The sequence below is a fragment of the Fundulus heteroclitus genome, unplaced genomic scaffold (assembly GCF_011125445.2).
Source record: "Fundulus heteroclitus isolate FHET01 unplaced genomic scaffold, MU-UCD_Fhet_4.1 scaffold_74, whole genome shotgun sequence".
Lineage (NCBI taxonomy): Eukaryota > Metazoa > Chordata > Actinopteri > Cyprinodontiformes > Fundulidae > Fundulus > Fundulus heteroclitus.
The window spans coordinates 236,692-256,241 of record NW_023397186.1 but is presented as its reverse complement, the minus strand read 5'-3'; the positions used below and the strand labels follow the sequence as shown (position 1 = coordinate 256,241).

The 19,550-nt window shown below is 37.6% G+C and overlaps 2 protein-coding genes across 2 annotated transcripts in view; both read left to right on the top strand.

The window, feature by feature from the left end:
- The window catches only part of tusc3 (tumor suppressor candidate 3), an 84,357-nt gene that overhangs the window by 10,909 nt on the left and 53,898 nt on the right, over positions 1–19,550 (top strand). The gene's annotated exons all lie outside the window — the stretch shown is intronic.
- LOC118561850 lies at positions 15,389–17,370 on the top strand. Its single transcript, XM_036134106.1, has 3 exons — positions 15,389–15,866; positions 16,131–16,243; positions 17,228–17,370. The coding sequence occupies exons 1-3, from the start codon at positions 15,390–15,392 to the stop codon at positions 17,238–17,240; spliced, it is 603 nt and encodes a 200-aa protein (XP_035989999.1). The 5' UTR covers position 15,389; the 3' UTR covers positions 17,241–17,370.

Genomic DNA, 19,550 nt, shown 5'->3' with positions numbered 1-19,550 from the left:
TAATAAATTAGTTTATTTTTTTTATCTGCTAGAGTCTCTTTAAGCAGAAGTATAATCATTTGATGGAGCGAAACTATATGTAATTCTTTCAAATTGACCCTAGTTCATCACCTCAGCTCAGATAGAAATTGTTGCTGGTGGTGTGTTTTTGTCTTAAGGCTGACCACAACACAAAGAAAGGGCCCATGTAAGCACTTCCTGTGCCTCAGCTTGCATAGTCAGGGGAGGCGAGGAGAGGAAACAAAGTTTGGGATTGTGATTCTAAAGCAGAGACAGTAATATCTAGAGAGTTATATATCCAGAGAGGGAGAGATTGCAAAGTTGTGTGCTTGGCACCACCCAGGGACCAGTCTAATAAGTGGATCGGAATAATAAAAGCCTGCTACCTCTGCACACAGAGGGCCAATAAACTTCTGTGGTTGACCCTTCAGGGCATAACCAAAGCTACTTGCAGACTTTAAACTGGAGCCTTTTAAGATGAACACTGTGTAAGCAGTTTTGGCTCTTGGTTTTTGCTCTGACAACTCCATGTGTGAAGGAACTACTGCTTAACAGTTTTTACATTTTTAAATATCTTTTTAAACAATGGATTTTATAAAGTAAAGGGAACACTATGATTTCTGCAGACTAAATTATTATTTTTTTCAATACCTTTTGATTATGCTGAGTATTGTGTGCATATGTTAGTTTTGTCAGACATACACCTTTCATCCATTTACTATACCTGTTTATTACTTGCATTGTACTGGGGTTGGTACCTACCTCAAGGTTGTTGCCAAATGGTTACCCGTTTGAAATATCACCATGGTACATCCTCTGATTCTTAGGTTGTTAGTTTAACGTTTTGAAATTTTAATTTGAATGAAAACCGAATTCACTACTATACATTTAAAACCTTTGACTGTCCAGCAGATGCGTAATCACAAAGCAACAGACAGTGAAAGGATGCTTCAGTGCACAATAACGTAGTCCAAGTTTGACTGTTTGTCTTGTGGCGGTTCTACTCCTTGAAGGCGTTGGGAATTCATCCATTTCATAAATACCAAACTGTGCATTAAAGCAAATAGCCAGGAGTGTAATTCCTTTTCATGCACTGTACAGCTAAAATAACACAGCAGAATAATTATTAATATTCACAGCAGGATTTCACAAAACTCGAAGGTTTAACTTAAAGCTTGCCCTTTAAGAAACATTCTTTGTGCAAGTTAAAATTCTGGGTCACTGGGTCACACAAGTAGTCAAGATTTAATTTGACTGTGACAATAGAAGTAAACATTTTTGATCGACACTCAAGGTGCTTTCACCCCAGGGCTGTTCTGATCCCCTTTTAAAATATCAGATTCTGTTTCCTTAGGATAGTCTGCTTTGTTTGGGCAGACCTTTGGTATGTGGGACAAATACCCCTTCTATATAGCTGTGAAGGCACTGTTTTGTATGGTTAATGATCAGCTAACTATTTATTGAGAATCTAAAATAATACAAATCAATGCATATTTTTTATGAAAGTTTTCTGATTCCCATAATGTTACAATGTGATTTAAAAGGCAACAGCACCAGTTTTACTGCCGGTTTGTTGTTTTCACTGGATGACTAATTACTATTATGGTAATTCTTTTTCACCATAAGGATAAATATGTAATCCATCAATTACTGTTCTAGGAGGGATGGAAATCTGCATGCTAGAGCTCAGTCTCTGGTGATTTTCTGTTTCATGGGTGAAAAGAGATGAATATTGTGCCCTATCCTTTCTTTCCCTCTTGTCAATAAAACCCGGATTGTGGCTAAAAATAGTGTTTCACACTGGGAAGCGATTCACTCTTCTCTTGGTAAATTCAGGAGTGATCTGTTTGGATCTCGCTCATTAACCGTATTTATCTGAATTATTGATGCACGAGTGTCAGGCCTGCTTTCTCTGTGACTGATGGCCTGTGTTTCTGTGTCATTTTCTTCCACTGTTATTCCTCCTCCTCTCTCCTCCCCTTTCTATCGTGTTTCTAACACATTTTGTGAGTGGCAACAAGAATTTCATCTCTTCGTACCTAACCAACCCTCCAGTGTTGACTCTGTTTTCTGTTAGTACCAGCCCGTTCTATGCACTCCTGCGACATTTTGATGATTATAGGTCGATTTTATTTAATTTTAAAATGATTACATCAAATCTATAGTCGTAGTAATCATTTCCATGATGGATCCTTAAAGATATGTTACTCTTATTATTCATGCCTTTACCTGAAATATTTGCAATTTCATTGTGTGTGTGTGTGTGTGTGTGTGTGTGTGTGTGTGTGTGTGTGTGTGTGTGTGTGTGTAGGAGGTGGTGCAGTCTTTTTGAATTGTCACTACCAAATTTGTGTGTTTATTTTCTTTTTTAAATGCACGTCTCTAGATAGTCAGATATCTAATTTAGGCTGTGATCGCAAAAAGAGATGTCAGCATTGGTGTTAATTCCTGCACTTTGCATCGAAGAGCTAAATTTAACCAGAAGAACTTGCTTATGGTCCTCCAACAACATTCCAATGCCTTCAGATTATGCTAGACATGGGATCAAATGTTGATCAAACATACCCCTGCAACTAACTGCAAGTGTCAACAGCACGCTTTGAAATATAAAACATTTCCAAGGCACCACTGCAAAATGTTGCTGTATCCAACCCTTTAGTCATTCTGCTTTGTTGGTTGACAGCCCAAACGCTATTTAACCATTGTGTGTCTGTATCTAGATATAAAGTGTGATATGATATTGCCATATGAAGGTGAAAGGAAAATGGGTATAAAAAAATGGTTTCTGTACCCTTATAATTAAATTGTAATACACAATTTTTTTATTTTTTTTATTTTGGGGGGGGGTAAGATTTTTAGTTGGTGTAACTGTTCCCTAAACAAAATCATACTGTTTAAGGAGTCAATGAAATAATAGTGTCCAAGAAACCAGAGAAAGAGGTGGTAGTATGGACAGGGGTCAGAGTTTGACTGCAGTGATTTGTACTGTAGGATAATTCATGGGAAGATGAGACTGTTGAGAGGAAAAATATAGAAAAGGGCTCATCTCCCTCCAACGGATTACATTGAGATTTATGAGGACCTACAATTCTGTCTACGCTTGCATGTCTAACTTTAACGTTATTTATGGCCCCAAAATAAGTAATATTAGAGCCACACACACAAGTATGCACACTGCCTAATACTTTCATATAATGTGATGAACTGGAGCAGTTTAGCATAAAGCTGTAGTCAGGATAAATGCTGAATACACCGTCAGGTGTCAGATCTGGTCCCTTTCATTTGCGTTCACAATTAGGTTTTTATTAGATTTTTTTTTTTTTTTTGCCTTTGTAAATATTAAGAAGTCTAAAGGCTTTTAGCACAACAAACCTTAGATTGTAGAAGCTAATACTTTTTTTGTATTTTAGCAGTGTCATGTGAAAGAATTAAGCCCTGTTGCTGCAGTCATATTCAATACATTTGAATATTTTTTGAAAAGTAAATGTATTCAATTAACTCAATTCACTTGGTGAAATACATTATATAGATTATTTACACACAGACTGGTGTTTTCAAAGCCTTTGTTTCTGTCAAGTGTGATACATTTCCACTTGAAGCGAATGAAAAACATTTAAAATTGGAATATCAGATCAAATTAATTAAAATGATTTTTCAAATAAACTTGAGCTTAATGAAAAGTGTGTTTAGTACCTGTTTAAAGGTCATTTTCAAAAGTTGCTTTTAATCTGACAAAACCAGCCTGATTGGAACTCAAAATTGTCTTTATTGAATGTGACTATAGATGCAAGGTGTTAACACCATGACAGCCAATCCAGTTAAATCCTCTAAAAGCCAGAGAACATGAGAGTAAGAGAGAGGCTGCAAGAGAGATGGAGCAAGTAAAGCTGACTTTGGACTATGACTGACAGATAATATCTAATGAGCAGTTTGATTTATGTTGATTGTTTTAGCCATTAGATAAACTGTGCAACTAGTGGTCACTGCCTTTCCCAGCTGTTCATATTATCGACCAGCCAATTAGTTTCACCAGCTTAGCTCAGAGCATGATCTTTAAAGTGTATCTAGCTCACCATCTCCCTTGTGAGGCTGACGCCAATTTGCTGCTAGGTGTAAGACAGCTGGAGCCCACTGGGCTATAAGAAATATTCTTAGTTTTCTATGAATTCTACATTAATACAAATTGGAAAAAACAGGGGACACTTGAACATATGCATTTTCCAGGGAATAAAGCGATAAGGGGCATGTCAGTGTTTGGTGAAAAATGTACAAATATGTTTTAATTAAATTTAAAGTAAACCGTATCTCCAATAAACCCGATAGGCAGTTTCTCTGTGGGAGAGAAGATATTTTGAGCCACCATCCTAATGTGCCATATTGTCTTTCATTAAAAGCTTAAAACCATTTGCTCAAGTAAATTTTTAAATACATTTTTTATCAAGAAGGTATTTGCTGTCGCTTAAATTCCAATTTTGTTAATGCCTTTTCAGAAATAAAAAGGCATGAGAAGAAATGCTTTGCTTTTTAGGCTGGAAAACCAAGTAAAATCGCTCTTACAGTCCTGTGTCCACCACAAATGTTTCCACAAAATGGCTGACCTTGTTTTTTTTTTTTTGTTTTTTTTTTTTTTGCTTGACTGGACAAGGCTTAGCTGCACTATAGAAACAGTGTAAGCTCTGCTGTGCATGAGTGATCCAACCAAGGTGTTTTAACATGCCAAACCAATTACAAGGATAAGATTAGATTTTTATCGTGTTTTTTTATGGAAAAAACTTTATTGGATATTATTTTGGGATTATTTGCAATTCAATGGACATAGAAATGGAAAGGTGAAAAAGAGAGAGGACGAGCGAAAGACGAGACAAAATGTTAATAGGGAGAACCGGTGATAAAAGTAGAGCAGAGGGAAAAGAGGGTACATGATAACATCCTCAGTCAGCTTCTACACCTGCAGAATGAGAGATAAAAAGAACAGAAAACCAACAGAAAATATATCACAAGTACAAACAACCAATTATAACGTCACTGAAAAATATGCAGTATTGTTTAATACAATATGCATTTAATTGCAGCCAAAGCTCACTATAGGGTTTAACTGTATAGAAGTGTGTCTGTAAGCACCGGGGTGTTTGTCACAGTGTACTTGTACATATAAGGTTTATCCATGGGTAAAATGCTCAATAGTGGATGTGAAAAGCCAAAGACTCAAACCCAGGCCACCGATGAAGACACAGTGGAGACCAGAGCCACAGGGAACAGTGGCTTTGTTCTCCAGTGTAGACCTTCTCTTCACGAGGTCCACGGAAAGAGAGAATGAGATGAGGGGGTAAGAGCCTGGATTTATATCAGTGGTCACCCTGCAGTGATGGCAGTTCCTTCGGGAGGGAGTCTGTTCAACAGTCTCAGATTATTGTGTCTTAAGCCCTAGAGTTTTACTGTTATCTTCCTCTTTTCTGATTTCACAACACACCCTGATGCCTACACACATGTAAATGCTCATAACTATACACAACAAAACACAATCCCTGCACCCCTGTGACTCTCCCACTGCCCAAGGTCCTACATGTGTGGCAGCGTGGAGCAAGCAGAGGGAGGCGTCCGGGGATGGGGAGGGTTTTATTGTCTTTCAAACTAAATATGTTTGCCGCCTTGCTTTGCAAACTTCCTATGCCTGGCATATTTGTTTACACAGTAGCTTAACTATCTTTTGGATGAAAGGGCATTGGAGTGCAGGTGAATCATAAGAAGAAATCACAGAAATTAGGGTTTATATCAAGTCTCACTCTTGATTTGTTCAAATAAATTGCTTGCCATGCCATTGGAATGAGAGAAAAAAAGGAGCCACGGGAGATTTACACACTCTCTCAAAGAGATGATTAGGAGGGTAGAGGCAGAGTGACAGTAAATTAGATCAATGAATATAGTTTAGCGAACCCCTCAAGGTAAAGGAAAAGTGACAAAATGCAATCAAAGTTAAGAATAGGACGCCATATGAGCTGTAGCTGCACTCACTAATCATACTCACCATGCTCCTCTTAGACTATGTACTTGTGCTTCTATGAATAGCATTTTTTCTTCCTTTAGGTTACCAACAGATGCAACTTGAGCTTGTAAAGCTGGAATAAATTTCTACTCAAATGTAGGTACTGGATGTAAAGTCCGGTATCCTTCTGATATAATTGAAGATTTCAGAAATATGCTCAAAAGCTGCTGGTCTTGATTATCTAATTGGTCTTCTGAGACTAACATTGCTTACCTAAGCAGATGCACATAACATATCTAAGTAGTTTATGAGGCTAATTAGGAACAGATTATGTACCCAGTTATTAGGCACTAATGCTATTGTTAGGCTCTGAAGGCTAATGAGGTAGCATACAAGGCCAGTATGTATATATATATGTATATATATGTATGTATGTATGTATATATATGTGTGTGTGTGTATATATATATATATATATATATATATTAGTATACTTGGATGTGCAATAAGTTATTTTTCATGACTTGAATTACTGCTGAAATATTGGTATACTCTGAGTGTCTGAGCGATATATTCAAGTTGAACAAAAGAGAAAATGAAAGCTTATAAAAGGTTATATACTACACCGGGGAATCGAGTAAGACCACTGATCTTGTGTGCAGCCATGGTTTCAACTTGATGACCTTTACTGTAGCCACACCTTTCACTTGAAAATGTTTAGATTGTTTTGCAGCACTTATAAGAGCAAAGTTTCTTTATACCACAATCTGTTACTTTTGTCCTTGTTGGCTGCCTTGCTCACCATTTCAAGTTATTTTCGTTATCTGCATATAAATGTTATCAAATTCTACATAGTTGAGAAAATAAAGCATAAAAATGCTAGGACTGAAATGCTGAGGAGGGCAGTTAACGATTGTACTGAAATGTTGGTCTGACTTTTTCCTCATCCCATTGAGCTACAAAGAATGCATTTAGATTTGCAAGCAACACTTACAGCATTCTGGACTAACTGCTGAGTGGCCTAAAAAGACAATCTATAGCGTTTGACTCCCTTTATACCAGCATATTGAGGTGGATTAAGCAAACTGTCCTTCACTGCTCACACAGACCTTTTTTCATTTATCTGTTGGCAAATAATTGACATCTTAACATCTGAATGAACATCCTTGTCATAAAGAGGGTGCTGCTGCAGAGCAAGCAATTCTAAAAACAACGGAACTGCAAGTGTGGATCCAATGAAGAATAGTTTTATTCAAACAAAGTACATTAAATCATTTAAATAACTAATCATTGTGTTCTGGTCATCACTTAAACCATTATGTCCTAACTACTGCGCAATACTTTCAGAAGCAATTCAAAGTGACGTGACACAGACTGTAAGATCGCCCCTATATGGCTTTAAAATAAAATCACCCATTTTATAATTACCAAATCGAATTAATAGGTTTTTCTTCCCTTTCATTTCATGAAAATAAATAACTGTTTTTCTTATACCTTATTTTACTTCAATCATCTCCTCTGGAAGTTGATCTGAAGTGCAACTAATAGGGCATTCATCAAATTACAAAATTTAGAAAAGCGCAGCGGGTATGCGTCCCAGCCATCTTGTGGTCGTACAAGCAGAGTGGTAAGGCTCGAATAGTTTACTTGTATGAGTCAAATGGTGAACAGATCTGTCCTGAACATTGGCTTAACAGACATATTATGGCAACAACAAAATACAGCTGCATTGGCATCTGTCGGAGTGACTCACAATATGATGATCGTGACCATATGGAGTTTTTTTTCCATTGATCTAACCCCGATGGCTTACCGGAAAGCAGGTTGAAGATTGATTGACAGGTGGAGTCACATCAATTGCCAAGTTTGTGAAACAAAGAATTTGACTTTAGTTACTCTCTAAAAGAAGACATTTTAAGTGTAGATATACAAAAAGGAAATAAAATGTACTATATAGCCAAAGTATTAACTCCCTTAGCTTGACTCGTTTATAAAATTCAGCTACGTCCTATTCTTAATCCATAGGGATCAATATCACGTCGGTCCAATAACAGCTTCAGCCCTTCCGAAAAGGCTGTCCACCAGAAGCATGTTTATGGGAATGTTTGACGAATGTTACAGAAGCACATCTGTGAGGTCATGCGTAATGTAAACTGATAACAGGACTGTTGTGAAACCAAGAACAGCTGTATTAAAGCTAGGGTGAGCGATTTTTCTGGAAGTTTCCCCGTCCCTTTTTGAATAACTGCACATGCGCAAGACCGTCCTACCTTACTCTTCCATTCCTCAGGGGGATGGCACGAAAGAATCTCCCAAATCAACTCTGATCTTATTTCTTCCTACTGAGGCCTTTCTCTGCTTTTCATAAACTTGTACATGGTTTGCTTTTTGTGACTGTCAGCCATGCTTAAAGTATACAGTAGGAACCCCACACACACGCACGCAACTGCAGTTCCATCGCTGCGCAGGCAGAAAGAAGCTGTGTTTTTATTTATTTTTTATGTATACCAACAGGAGTAGAATAGAGCCTGACGGTGAGAAATTAATGGCAGCATGAGTGGCAAGATATGAATACAACTTCTCTGCAGTTATCTGACTGCTATTTCTTCCGCCACCAGCTGGACCGGAGTGGTACTGCAGTTTTTCATCACAATGTCCCATGTCATTGGGCTGTTTTACATAAATGGGTCCTAGCAGATGGAAACGTGAAAACCCAAAAGCCTGGGGCTTTTAATGGAAATGGGGATCTTTTTCTTAACATAAAATTTCTTTCTTTCCATTGGTACTCTGGAGATCAGAGAGCTTTATATAGTGTTATCTATTACTCAGAGATCAGATGTACAACTTTAGTATTTCTTTTTGGTGGTTTCCAAATTATAGTGCATTTTATTTGACTGTTATTTTTCTAATCTTTTTATTAGTAGAAAACCGGTATTAAATTAATCTTGGTAGACCAATTAGCATTGTGTGTGAAGTAGCCTTGCATTTGATAATGTAACATTTTATGAGGCTGAATAGGACAAAATTTAATTGATTTTCAGTGTCCTAATGCATGAAAGATGTTTTCCATTAAAATGTAATTATTTTAATTTTGCAGTTTGCTGCTAGTTGTGTGTTGCTGGGATGAAAACAGTTGACTGGTGGGTTGGTTAATTCATCTTATACAAGTGATGGCAGAGCAGCATTTCTTTTTCCTTTCAGACTGAAAGAAAAACAGTTTCTTCCATAATACCCCTTACTTTCAGTCTCTCTGTCAGTAAATTTCTCTGTCATTCTCCAACGGACAGTTTGCCACTTTACTAACTAGCTGCCTATTTTGTGGAAACGTCGCAAAGTTATTAAAATAATTGCAGGAAAAATGCAAATGATTGCTCATTTCTTTAGTAGTAAATGGTGTCTTTTCTCTTGGAGGAAAAGCACAAAATTACTCCACAGAGATGAAATGAAAATAAATGGTAAGAGGCATCCTAAAAGGAAATAAATATCTTATTTTGAATAATTTAACATGACAAAGAGGCTGATGATGGAAAGTAAAGTTAGTAATAGTAGTGGAAGTTTTTGAATAATTGAAAACAGAACCAGGTGTTTTATAACCCTGTTTGCATTTACTTGTCATGTCTCATTGTCGCTTGCGCTGAACTCTGGCTCAATCTGTTTTCTGTATATATTTGATTGGATTATGAAATTCCCTTTAAGCAAGACACATTTTAGATAGTCTGCAAGCATCACAAAGAGAGACGACTGCTAGCACTAATGGGCAAAAGATATGAAATAAAATCACTAGAGAATGACTGATGGAAAGGCGCTCAGACAAAGGCTGGAAAGTATGCATTTATTTAAAATTATTTTTATTTGACAGTTAAGCTGACAAATCCCCTCCCCTGGTCTCTTAAGTGACAACTCTTGATAATTCCAGGCATTTCAGATTATGAGCTGACAAATGCAGACTTGGCACAATGAAACCTTGTTGGTTTGATTCACTGCAGGTGTGAGAGGAAAATAATATGTTATCTCTAAGTGTGGACTCCCACATAGTGTGAGTGTTTAAACATTGTATGGCGTGTTTACTTTCCCTAAATCGACTTTTTCCTGACTGCCTTTTTTTTTCTAAATGGAGGATTTACATGGATTCCATCGGTTCACTACTATTGGTGCTGGTCCCTATCTCCAGTTGTCAATGAGCAAGAGGCGGGGTACATCCTGGACGTCGCAGGGCAACACGGAGACAAACAGGACAAAGAACCATTCACGCACACACTCACACCTAAGGAGAATGAGGAGAGGCCAATTAACCTAACAGTCATGTTTTTCAACTGTTGGAGGAAGCCGGGGAACCCGGAGAGATTCCCACGTATGTACAGGGAGAACATGCAATTACATGATCCAAATGTTTTTAAAACAATGAGTAGCTCATAGCCAACAATCCATGATTAGAGCAAGCTAGTACCTACCATTTAAGCAGTAAGTATCCAGTCTGGATAACAGGCCTCGGGCTCTGGCTTCTTTTGCTCACCTGCAGTTTTATTGCTTGGTGAGGGACTTGAACTAAACAGGGCATCTAACATGGGCACTTATCAACTATAGAAAAAACAATAATCACTATTTTTTTTGTGTCTCAGTTTTTAGATCACGGTTACTTTAAACGATTAATCAGTGTCAGGGAAATTTTTTTTTTATTTCACTTAGAGAACAGCAAGTTGCATCTTCCCTGAACATAACCAGTATGATATTTATTCAAACCTAGCCTAGTAATAATAATAATAAAAAAAAAAAACTAGCAATTTACAGCCACTTTGGTATTTTGCAATTTTTCTTAAAAATCATTATTGTGACCTAAAATTACAGATTTTTTGTGGCCCATTTTTCAAGGCGTTGCGAATTTCAAGATTTTTTATGTGGTTCAACGTCAGTAGCCTGGCCAGCCAGACTCAGTTTTGCTTTAGCTTTGCTATTCAGCGAACTGAGTCTGGAACTGCTCCCATAGAGCCCTCTTCCCAGCATTTAGTTCCTATGCTCCAATTATCTGGAACAAACTTCCAGAAAACTGTAAAAGTGCGGAAAGCCTGAGTTCTTTTAAATCAAGATTAAAAACACATTTGTTTAAAATTGCCTTCAACTGTCCTAGTTAACTGAATCACCACTTTTTTGTTCTATTTTCTTTCTATATTTTATTCCTACTTGCTCTTATTCTGTTTTATTTTGCTATATTTTAATCATGTAAAGCACTTTGCATTGTCTTTGTACTGAATTGTGCTATATAAATAAATTTGCCTTGCCTTGCCTTGCCTTCCCTGATACCGATCAATCACAAGCGTGGGCGGGCTTTATATGTCACGTGACGTGCAACGCCCGAGAATCCCTCAGCCAAAACAAACAAGATTGCCGCCGCTATGGAATGTTCGTTTGCCAGTGCGCTTTCTTCTGTTTTAAAAAGAATCATTTACGATAGTCTCCGCTCAACCGCGGCTCGCCATGTAGAATTTATATTGTGACATGTTGCCAGCAGAAGTCTGATTCTGCAGTTTCTCTGATTGTTTTACTTTACATTTGTTAACCCCGCCCCAGAAAAAGCCCTCTGTCTGTACTGGGCACGACCCCAGCAGCACTGAAGACGTTAAACTTGACACGTATGCAGGTGCAGCATTCACCAAAAACACAGTGGAAATGCAGTAAAAAGAGATGAAACAGTTGTCACTTCCAAAATGGCAACTTATGGTATCGTAAACAATAATGAAGAATAGCTAGTTTCTTTATGGCAGCTAAACAGAAATAAACGGTGGATTAGAGACCCGTTGCATACAAAAATACATGAAGATGCTGGGAATAAAACCCATGGATCTATTTTTTTAAATGAAAAACTTTGCTTTACTAAATAAAATCTGACTTTTCATACTGTGGATTGTTGAAACAGAAATCTAAATCCTTGTTTTTAGCCATGAACTTGGTTCTTAAACCAAGTTAGAGATAAGGAGGACTCATTTTCACTCCTCATCTGAACCAAATGACAGATGAGCATTTTAAAATGTCCCATTTGTTGTGCTAAGACCATCTTTACTGATTGTAGATTATTATATATAGGTAGATTGGTGGCTACTTACTAATATGTTTGCCTTGAAATAAAACTTCATTCTGTTTACTCAGTGGTATTTTATTCATATAAATGAGCATGGAGATACAACCTTTGTTAAATTGTTTTACTTGCAGTATTTTTGGTTTAGTTTTTGTACCATATTTTTGGCATAAATTTCATTTATTTTATTTTTGTGAATTAAAAGGGGTAAGGAAAAATGCAGATTTTTTTTCAACAAAATTGCTGCTATGTTCAAGCACTTTGTCACATTGTTTTAGAAACAGAAATATAACATGTTAACATTAATAAATGATAATAATTTTTTAATTAATTGATAATTGTTTTATTTACTTTTCCTAGTCAATAATGTTCATCGTTAATATGTGTGTTTTCTTGAGGGAATAGCTTCCAATGCATAATGTGACATTTAATAGGCTGAAATGCAGTTTTAAGGTATTTTACGTATTTAGAATACAGTACCATGATTAAGCAATGTTATGGAATATGTTACAAAACAAATTTGAAAGCAGGTATTCAGTGTTCTGTAACTAAATACATTTATTAAGTATTCTACCCATCACTGATTATAATTGATGCTTTATTATATTTGTACCCCTTCCTCTGTTTCTTTTTTTTTTTACATATTTTCTATTTCTGTCAGTATTTGTTTTTCTTTTAAAGTTTTTCTCAGCTCCTCATCTTATTGCTTCTTTTAGCCTATAACCTTTTTTATCCCTCCACTGTATGTATCTATCTAAACTTCATACTTTTCCCAGTCACCTGTTTACCCTCAAGGTGACTAAGAAAATTGTGAAAAGTCATAAAAATGGCATCCGACTGAATAATGTTGCTCTTTTCTTTCTTTATTTGATATGCCCTCTTTGGCTTCCATCATTGTTTTTAATATATATATGTGCTTTAAAATGTATTTGGTTTAACGCAACGCTGAAAGTCCTGAAGTCATCATAAGGATGCTCTGCAAAGCACAATTGATTCAATTAGCTTTTTTTGTTGTTATTTTTGTTTTCTTTGAGACTGGTGTGTGTGTGTGCTTATGTCTTTTGGCCTTTTATGCACTTTTGTGTGAGAGACAAGTCTTTGTTCCTTGTTAAATGAAGCCAATTTCCAGTAATCCCTCCTTTCAGAGAGGGGATTGGAGGAAACTATATAGGAGGCTGACGGCCAAAGTCAACCCATTCATTTACAATAGGCTTGTTAAAACCACCCAGAGGAAAGGATTGCTTGTAGGTCAAATACCATTGTATTATTTTTTTTTTTTATTTGGAAAGCTTGCTGATCAAATACTTGGCTGGTTGTCATCATCCATTATCTACACGGTACCTTGTGGGATTTATAGGTACCCCTTGGATTTTTATGTCTGTGTTTGTAGTGCTATGTCCAAATCTGGAAATGTGTTAGTGTGCTATTTCAATTTTATGGACATCCTTATTTGTTGTGAGCTTAATCTAGCCCTTAGAATTTGCACCTTTATTTGTATTAGGTTAATACCTGTCTATGGATATGTCAATGTAGTTCTGTTCTTGTCTGACACTTGCTGCAACACATGACAATGACCTATTCTAATATTAGAGTAATTCATTAGCTTTTCATTGAAAAACCATTTTTAAGGAAACAATTTTTAAGGAATGTTGATAAAATGTACACACGTGCAAGTGGAATAGTATTCACCCTCAGTTAGTGTTGTCACCATACAAACATTTTGGTATCGGTATCGGGGTATGTTCTGAAAGGAATTTTACCCCTGTGACAGGCGATGACAATAAGGAATCTTGAATCTTGAAAGTCACAAATTAGGGAGGAGAAATTATAAATTATGGTACCAGGGATTGGTGAGAAGTTTGTTCCTGCTCTCACCCCCCTCTGTCCCTCAAGTTCCGGGGGTATCACCTTATCTACTGGTTGTCCCAAAATGCCAAATTCTTCTGACGCGTTCACGTAACGCTAATGTGTGTGCATGTTCTTTGCTAGTTTCCGCTTGCTGGCTACACAGCCGCATTTCTGGTGTTTATACAGCCGGTTAGCTTAGTGGTTAGCTTCAGTGTTAGCTGTTCATTGTAGCCGTGCAGTTTACACCGTATACTTTGAACATGGCTGAGAGTCACAAGAAGAAAACTGCGTACAAGTTTATGAGAAGAAGAGGAAGGTCTCAATAGAAAGATATAAGACCAGAATAGCTCCTCCTTGCCAGGATTCGAGCATATGACCATCTTGCTGCATGGCAACAGTATAGCTTCCAAAAATATCTTATCAAACAAAGCAATTCAGTCTGACAAAGCTGGATTTGTTTTTGTTGCGAAACACTATTCCCTTTGAGCATTACAACGTATAGCATGGTAATTTAATACAAAATTACTAATGGATATTTTGCATTGTCTGTTGTGAATGTGCAGAGATCAGTCTCAGTGCCTAGTACTATTTCATTCTGCAGCACAAGTTTCCACGCAGTAAAAGCCATGGCTTATTAAAAGCATTGACTACATGTCCCAGTTTTTCTATATCTATAAAACTGTGGACGATCAAGCTGTAGCATACTCTAACCACTGCGTGTAATAATGTCCAGTAACAAATGCATAATCCTTGGTCTTATAGCTTTCTCTTTAGGCTTATCACAGATGGATTCGATTTGGCACATTCTTGACTGTTTTTTTTTTTCTCGGCCTCAAATGTTTGTGGTATTGGCCTTTCTTATTTAGTCTTTTAGGAATTGATTCTGCTTTTTTATATGAGAAAACAAAGTGTGTTGACTAATCCTTTTCTGCATTACGTTAACAAAGCATTATGTGTTGCTATATGTTATATGTGTTATTGTTAATATTTCATTTCCCAGCCCTAAGAATCCAATGAAGAGCAGTAGTGAGGAAAAACATGTTTATTGGTGGCACAGTGACTTTATGATTGTGTAACAGGATGGCTGATGAAATGGCCGTCCTCTGTCATGCCCTCCATAACCTCCTGCTGTGTACTCATCAGTGCAAGAATCAGTTGCCTTACACTTAATGTGTCATCCTCCTCCTGGCTGCGATTTTTCTCTCTTCCCAATTTACTCTTCCCACTCTGCTTGTATCCCTCCTATATTTTTCCCCTGTATTGTTTTAGTTCTATCTTTCAGTCACTATTTTGGATTCAACATTGTCCTAATGCTGTTGCTTGAAATACTTTGCATCTCACAAGGATTTTATTTAGGGCTGTCAAAATTAACGCGTTAACGCGAGATGATTAATTTCCGGAATTAACGCAATATTTTTTTTAACGCATTAACGCAGCTCCGCCCTTTTTTACCCACATGACATGTGGGTAAAAAAGGGCATGTCCGACATGAGCGAGATGGAGAAATCAGAAGAACCCGTTGGACCGCTGGATGGACAATTCGAGTATAAAACAAACAAAGACGGAACAATAAATAAACATGTTGTGGTTTGCTCACACTGCAAGAAGGACTTTTCGTTTCACCGAAGCACCTCGAGCCTTAAATATCATCTTAACGCCAAGCATACATTTGTTGGGGCTTCAACTTCAGGTGTTACGCCTGGCATGCGTCAGACCACCCTCACCGAGCGCAGGGCATTAAGTAAGTCTACGTCTGAGAAGCTGAACGACAAAATTGCCAGATGGATAGCCAAGGACTGTAGACCGATTAATATTGTCGAGGACACTGGCCTCGCAGAAGTTTTGAAAGTGGCAACTTTAGACGCATTCTACAAGCCACCGTCGAGAGGCACAGTGATGACTAAAATCAACGAACTTTATGTTGCTAAAATGAAAACGAAGGAAGAGGATTTGGCTTCAGCGGAACATGTTGCTTTGACAGGAGACCACTGGACCTCCGTGAGTAACAATAATTATCTGGGTGTGACGGCGCATTACATCACTGAAACCTGGGAACTGAAGTCGTTTGCTTTAACCGTAATTAAATCAGAAGAGCGTCACTTCGCAGAGGCATGTGCTCAACAGTTTCAAACCGTGGCACACAAGTGGAAAATAGAAGGAAAAATCACAACAATAGGGACGGACAGTGCCCGTAATATGACAGCTGCGGCTAAACTGCTGCCATATGATCACATGCCCTGCATCGCTCACATGCTGCAGAGAAGCATCAACGTGAGCCTCTCCGATAGTGGATTTACAAATGTATTGGCCAAGTGTCGCAAAATTGTGGGTCACTTCAGACACAGCGCAGCCAACAGCATGGAGCTTAAAGCACAGCAAGCGGCCCTGGGACAGCAGCAGGAGCCACTGATCCAAGACGTGCCAACGCGGTGGAATTCCACGCTGGAAATGATCAAGCGCCTGAACCGCAATCATGCAGCAATTAAAGCAACCCTGGACCAACAACGCCATAAACTGGTTATGCTGACGCCACCAGAATGGGACAAACTGCAGAGACTGAGCACTCTTCTAGAGCCCTGCAGGTAAGGAATGCACATATAATGTGCAAATTGAAAATTAAATTGAACTGATCAAGCTCCTATTAAATGTTTAACTGATTTACCAGCATACCAACTGGTGTTCAAATATCTTATGTGTGTGTGTTTGTGTGTTATTTTACTGCAGGTATGTAACTGAGATTCTGGGTGGAGAGGCCTATATCTCCTGCTCAGTAGTACTGCCTGCCCTCCGCCACCTGCGTCAAGTGATGAAGGTCTCTGAAGAAGACCCTGCATATGTGGCGAGCTTTAAGACAAGCTTCATGGAAGACCTTGCCTCCCGCCAAGAAAATTCTAACAATGCATGGCTCAAGCTTGCAACGGCTCTGGATCCACGTTTTAAAGACTTGAAGAGTCTGCCCAAGAGTGAAAGGGAAGAGGTGTGGACCTCACTTGGAGGCATGCTTCATGAACATTCACCCAGAAGGTCTCTGCTGACTTCTCAAGATGGACCACCCAAGAAGAAAATTCACCTTCTACAGATGGGCTCAGATTCAGAGTCAGATGAAGAGGCGCAACCTGACAGAGACATACACAGGTACAGGGCAGAGCCAAGCATAAATATGGAGGACTGCCCCATGCAGTGGTGGGCTGCTCATTCAGGAGCACATGACAAGCTGGCGCGGCTTGCCCGCAAATATCTAGCAACTCCTGCATCCACAGTTCCTTGCGAACGACTCTTTTCAGTCGCTGGCCATATTGTTCAGAAGAAACGGTCTGCTTTACATTCAGAAAATGTTAACCAGTTAGTTTGCCTTAGCAACTGGCTAAAAGATGAATAAATAAAGGTAAAAGGACCTCATGTAATAGTTTAAAAGTGGAGTTGTTTGTTCAAAACGAAAAACGTTCCATTCACCCATCCTGTATGTGCTAAAAAAAAAAGAGCAATGGCTAAGTTGCCAAAATTGTTGAATTAAATTCTTTTTTTGGATTTGTCATTAATAAAAACTAAATGTAATACCCCCTTCTTGCTTATCTTTCTGTTTTGAAAACAGTACACAGAAAATTTTTCAATAATATTTAGGCTTGTGATTAATCAAAATTAATTCAAGAAACCTTGTGATTAATTAGATTAAAAATTTTAATCGTTTGACAGCCCTAATTTTATTATTTCACAGGTTTAATTGTTTCTCTATAAACCAGTTTTATATTGTGGCACAATTGTAAGTTCTCAGCTGATTATATTCTCTTTAACCGTAACGGTACGGTTAAAGTCTAACATAGATAGAAATATGGGAAGAACAGTTTCTGAATAAAAGATCATAGGTCACTAAACAAGCATTGAGAATGAATTGGTATCATTGATTTTATAAGAAATGATCATGGATAAGAAAGGAGAAATAAATCTATGAAAATACAACATATAAGGGAGTGTTGAGAAATTTCAACCGTGGTTAAGTGCTATTGATGCATTTAGCCTTCTAGCAACTTACCTACAATATGTGTGTATGTGGTACAGAGAGGTTATGACATCCATAGAGTGACTAACAGAGAATCAGAGGGATAATGCAGGGTTTCTGGAGAGCATTTGTGCGGCATTTGTTACTCAGTCTCGTTCACACATAGACATAAAAACAAACTATATACACACCCGCATCAGATATGATTAATTTGAATGCCCTGAGTGGGGTAAAAAAAATTTTTATGGTTGTAGTTCTAGACTGCTATGGTTGTGTATGTAGTTTATACGATTGTCGAGTGGGTTAGTTAAAACGGGTAGTATTTATAGTGATACAAAGTATTACTATAATTGTAGTAGTATTATCAGTTAATCTCAAAGCATTTCTCCAAAACTTTAGATATTTACAACTCATTTAAGAAAGTATAAAGTTTATAAAAAGCTAATAAATTTAATTTTAAAATGGTCTTATAAATGGGATCATGGTATTTTCTCTTTTAAGACCAATCAGAGTCACTGAAGATTAGATGCTGGCTAATAGTGAGTCACCGTTTGAGGCTTTACTAAAGACCAGAGTTTCTGCTGCTCTAACATGGGTTAAGGAGGCCACAATAATGTTCTGGCAACATATCATCTAAAACACTTTGTTTCTTATTTATTTCCCTGGCCTTACACATGCTTGTATGAAAAAGGATTTATAAATAAAGTTTGATTGCTAAAATCTTAGTAAAAAACTAAACAAAACCTTTGCTTTGCTCCTGATTAAGATTTATTTATTTATTTTTTTAATGTAAGGTGGTTTGCTGAAGTGCTCGGCTAATGTTACCATGTTTACTCTGGATGTCTCATTCATGATTCAGTTAGTAACTCATTTCAGTTTGGTTCCAGTTAATTTTGTACTGACAAAACTTACCAAAAAGTTGTCCTGCTTCATAGACTTAGGGCTTTTATTTTACTTTTAAGACTTGTGTTTAGACTGCACTAAGTGCAGTATCCTCCACTACAATGAGAGTTGTGTGTGTTTACCTAAGTGTAACTGGCAGGTCACAAGACAGACACGGCTGCAACCTCCCTGTCTATGAGTCTAAATTAGATCACCAAAACATTTGCCTTAGCTATGATAAATTTGCAAGATATGCATAGAAAAGCTGAGCTTGTAAAAAAAAAAACATGACCACACGTATCCCTGGGGATGCGACTGACATAATCACACTGTTGACAAAAAACTGCATTAGAAGTCGTTGAGCTTCATGTGTTACTTCCAAAAGTGAATACCTAAAATAGAACACTGTGATCAGTACTACTGGATGACATTAAAAAAAAAATGGTTATATCTCACACTGTTCCATTTCTGGTCCGATTCAGTTAAATCCATTGTTAATTCAGTGAGGGGCCCGGTTTAATCAATTTGAAATATTACATTGACCCCATGAATGCTTTAATTTGCCTAAACAGGCTGGCACCTGCTCCTTCATTTTAAATATTTCATAAAATAACCAATTCAAGAACTTTACTGTAGCTGTTTCTGCATCATGGTGCAGTATTGACACCCAGTATTGACACTTGAAGGACATTGCTAATCTCCTCCAGCTGTTTGGCATGCAGCAGCATATTAAGGGCTGTAGACTTCTCTTCAGCCATTACAAGTATGTC

Excerpts from the sequence above, each read along its gene's own strand:
- LOC118561850 (XM_036134106.1), top strand. The coding sequence starts at position 15,390 with ATGAGCGAGATGGAGAAATCAGAAGAACCCGTTGGACCGCTGGATGGA. Across the intron at positions 15,867-16,130 it reads AGGATTTGGCTTCAGCGGAA|CACATGCCCTGCATCGCTCA; the intron begins CATGTTGCTTTG and ends CTGCCATATGAT.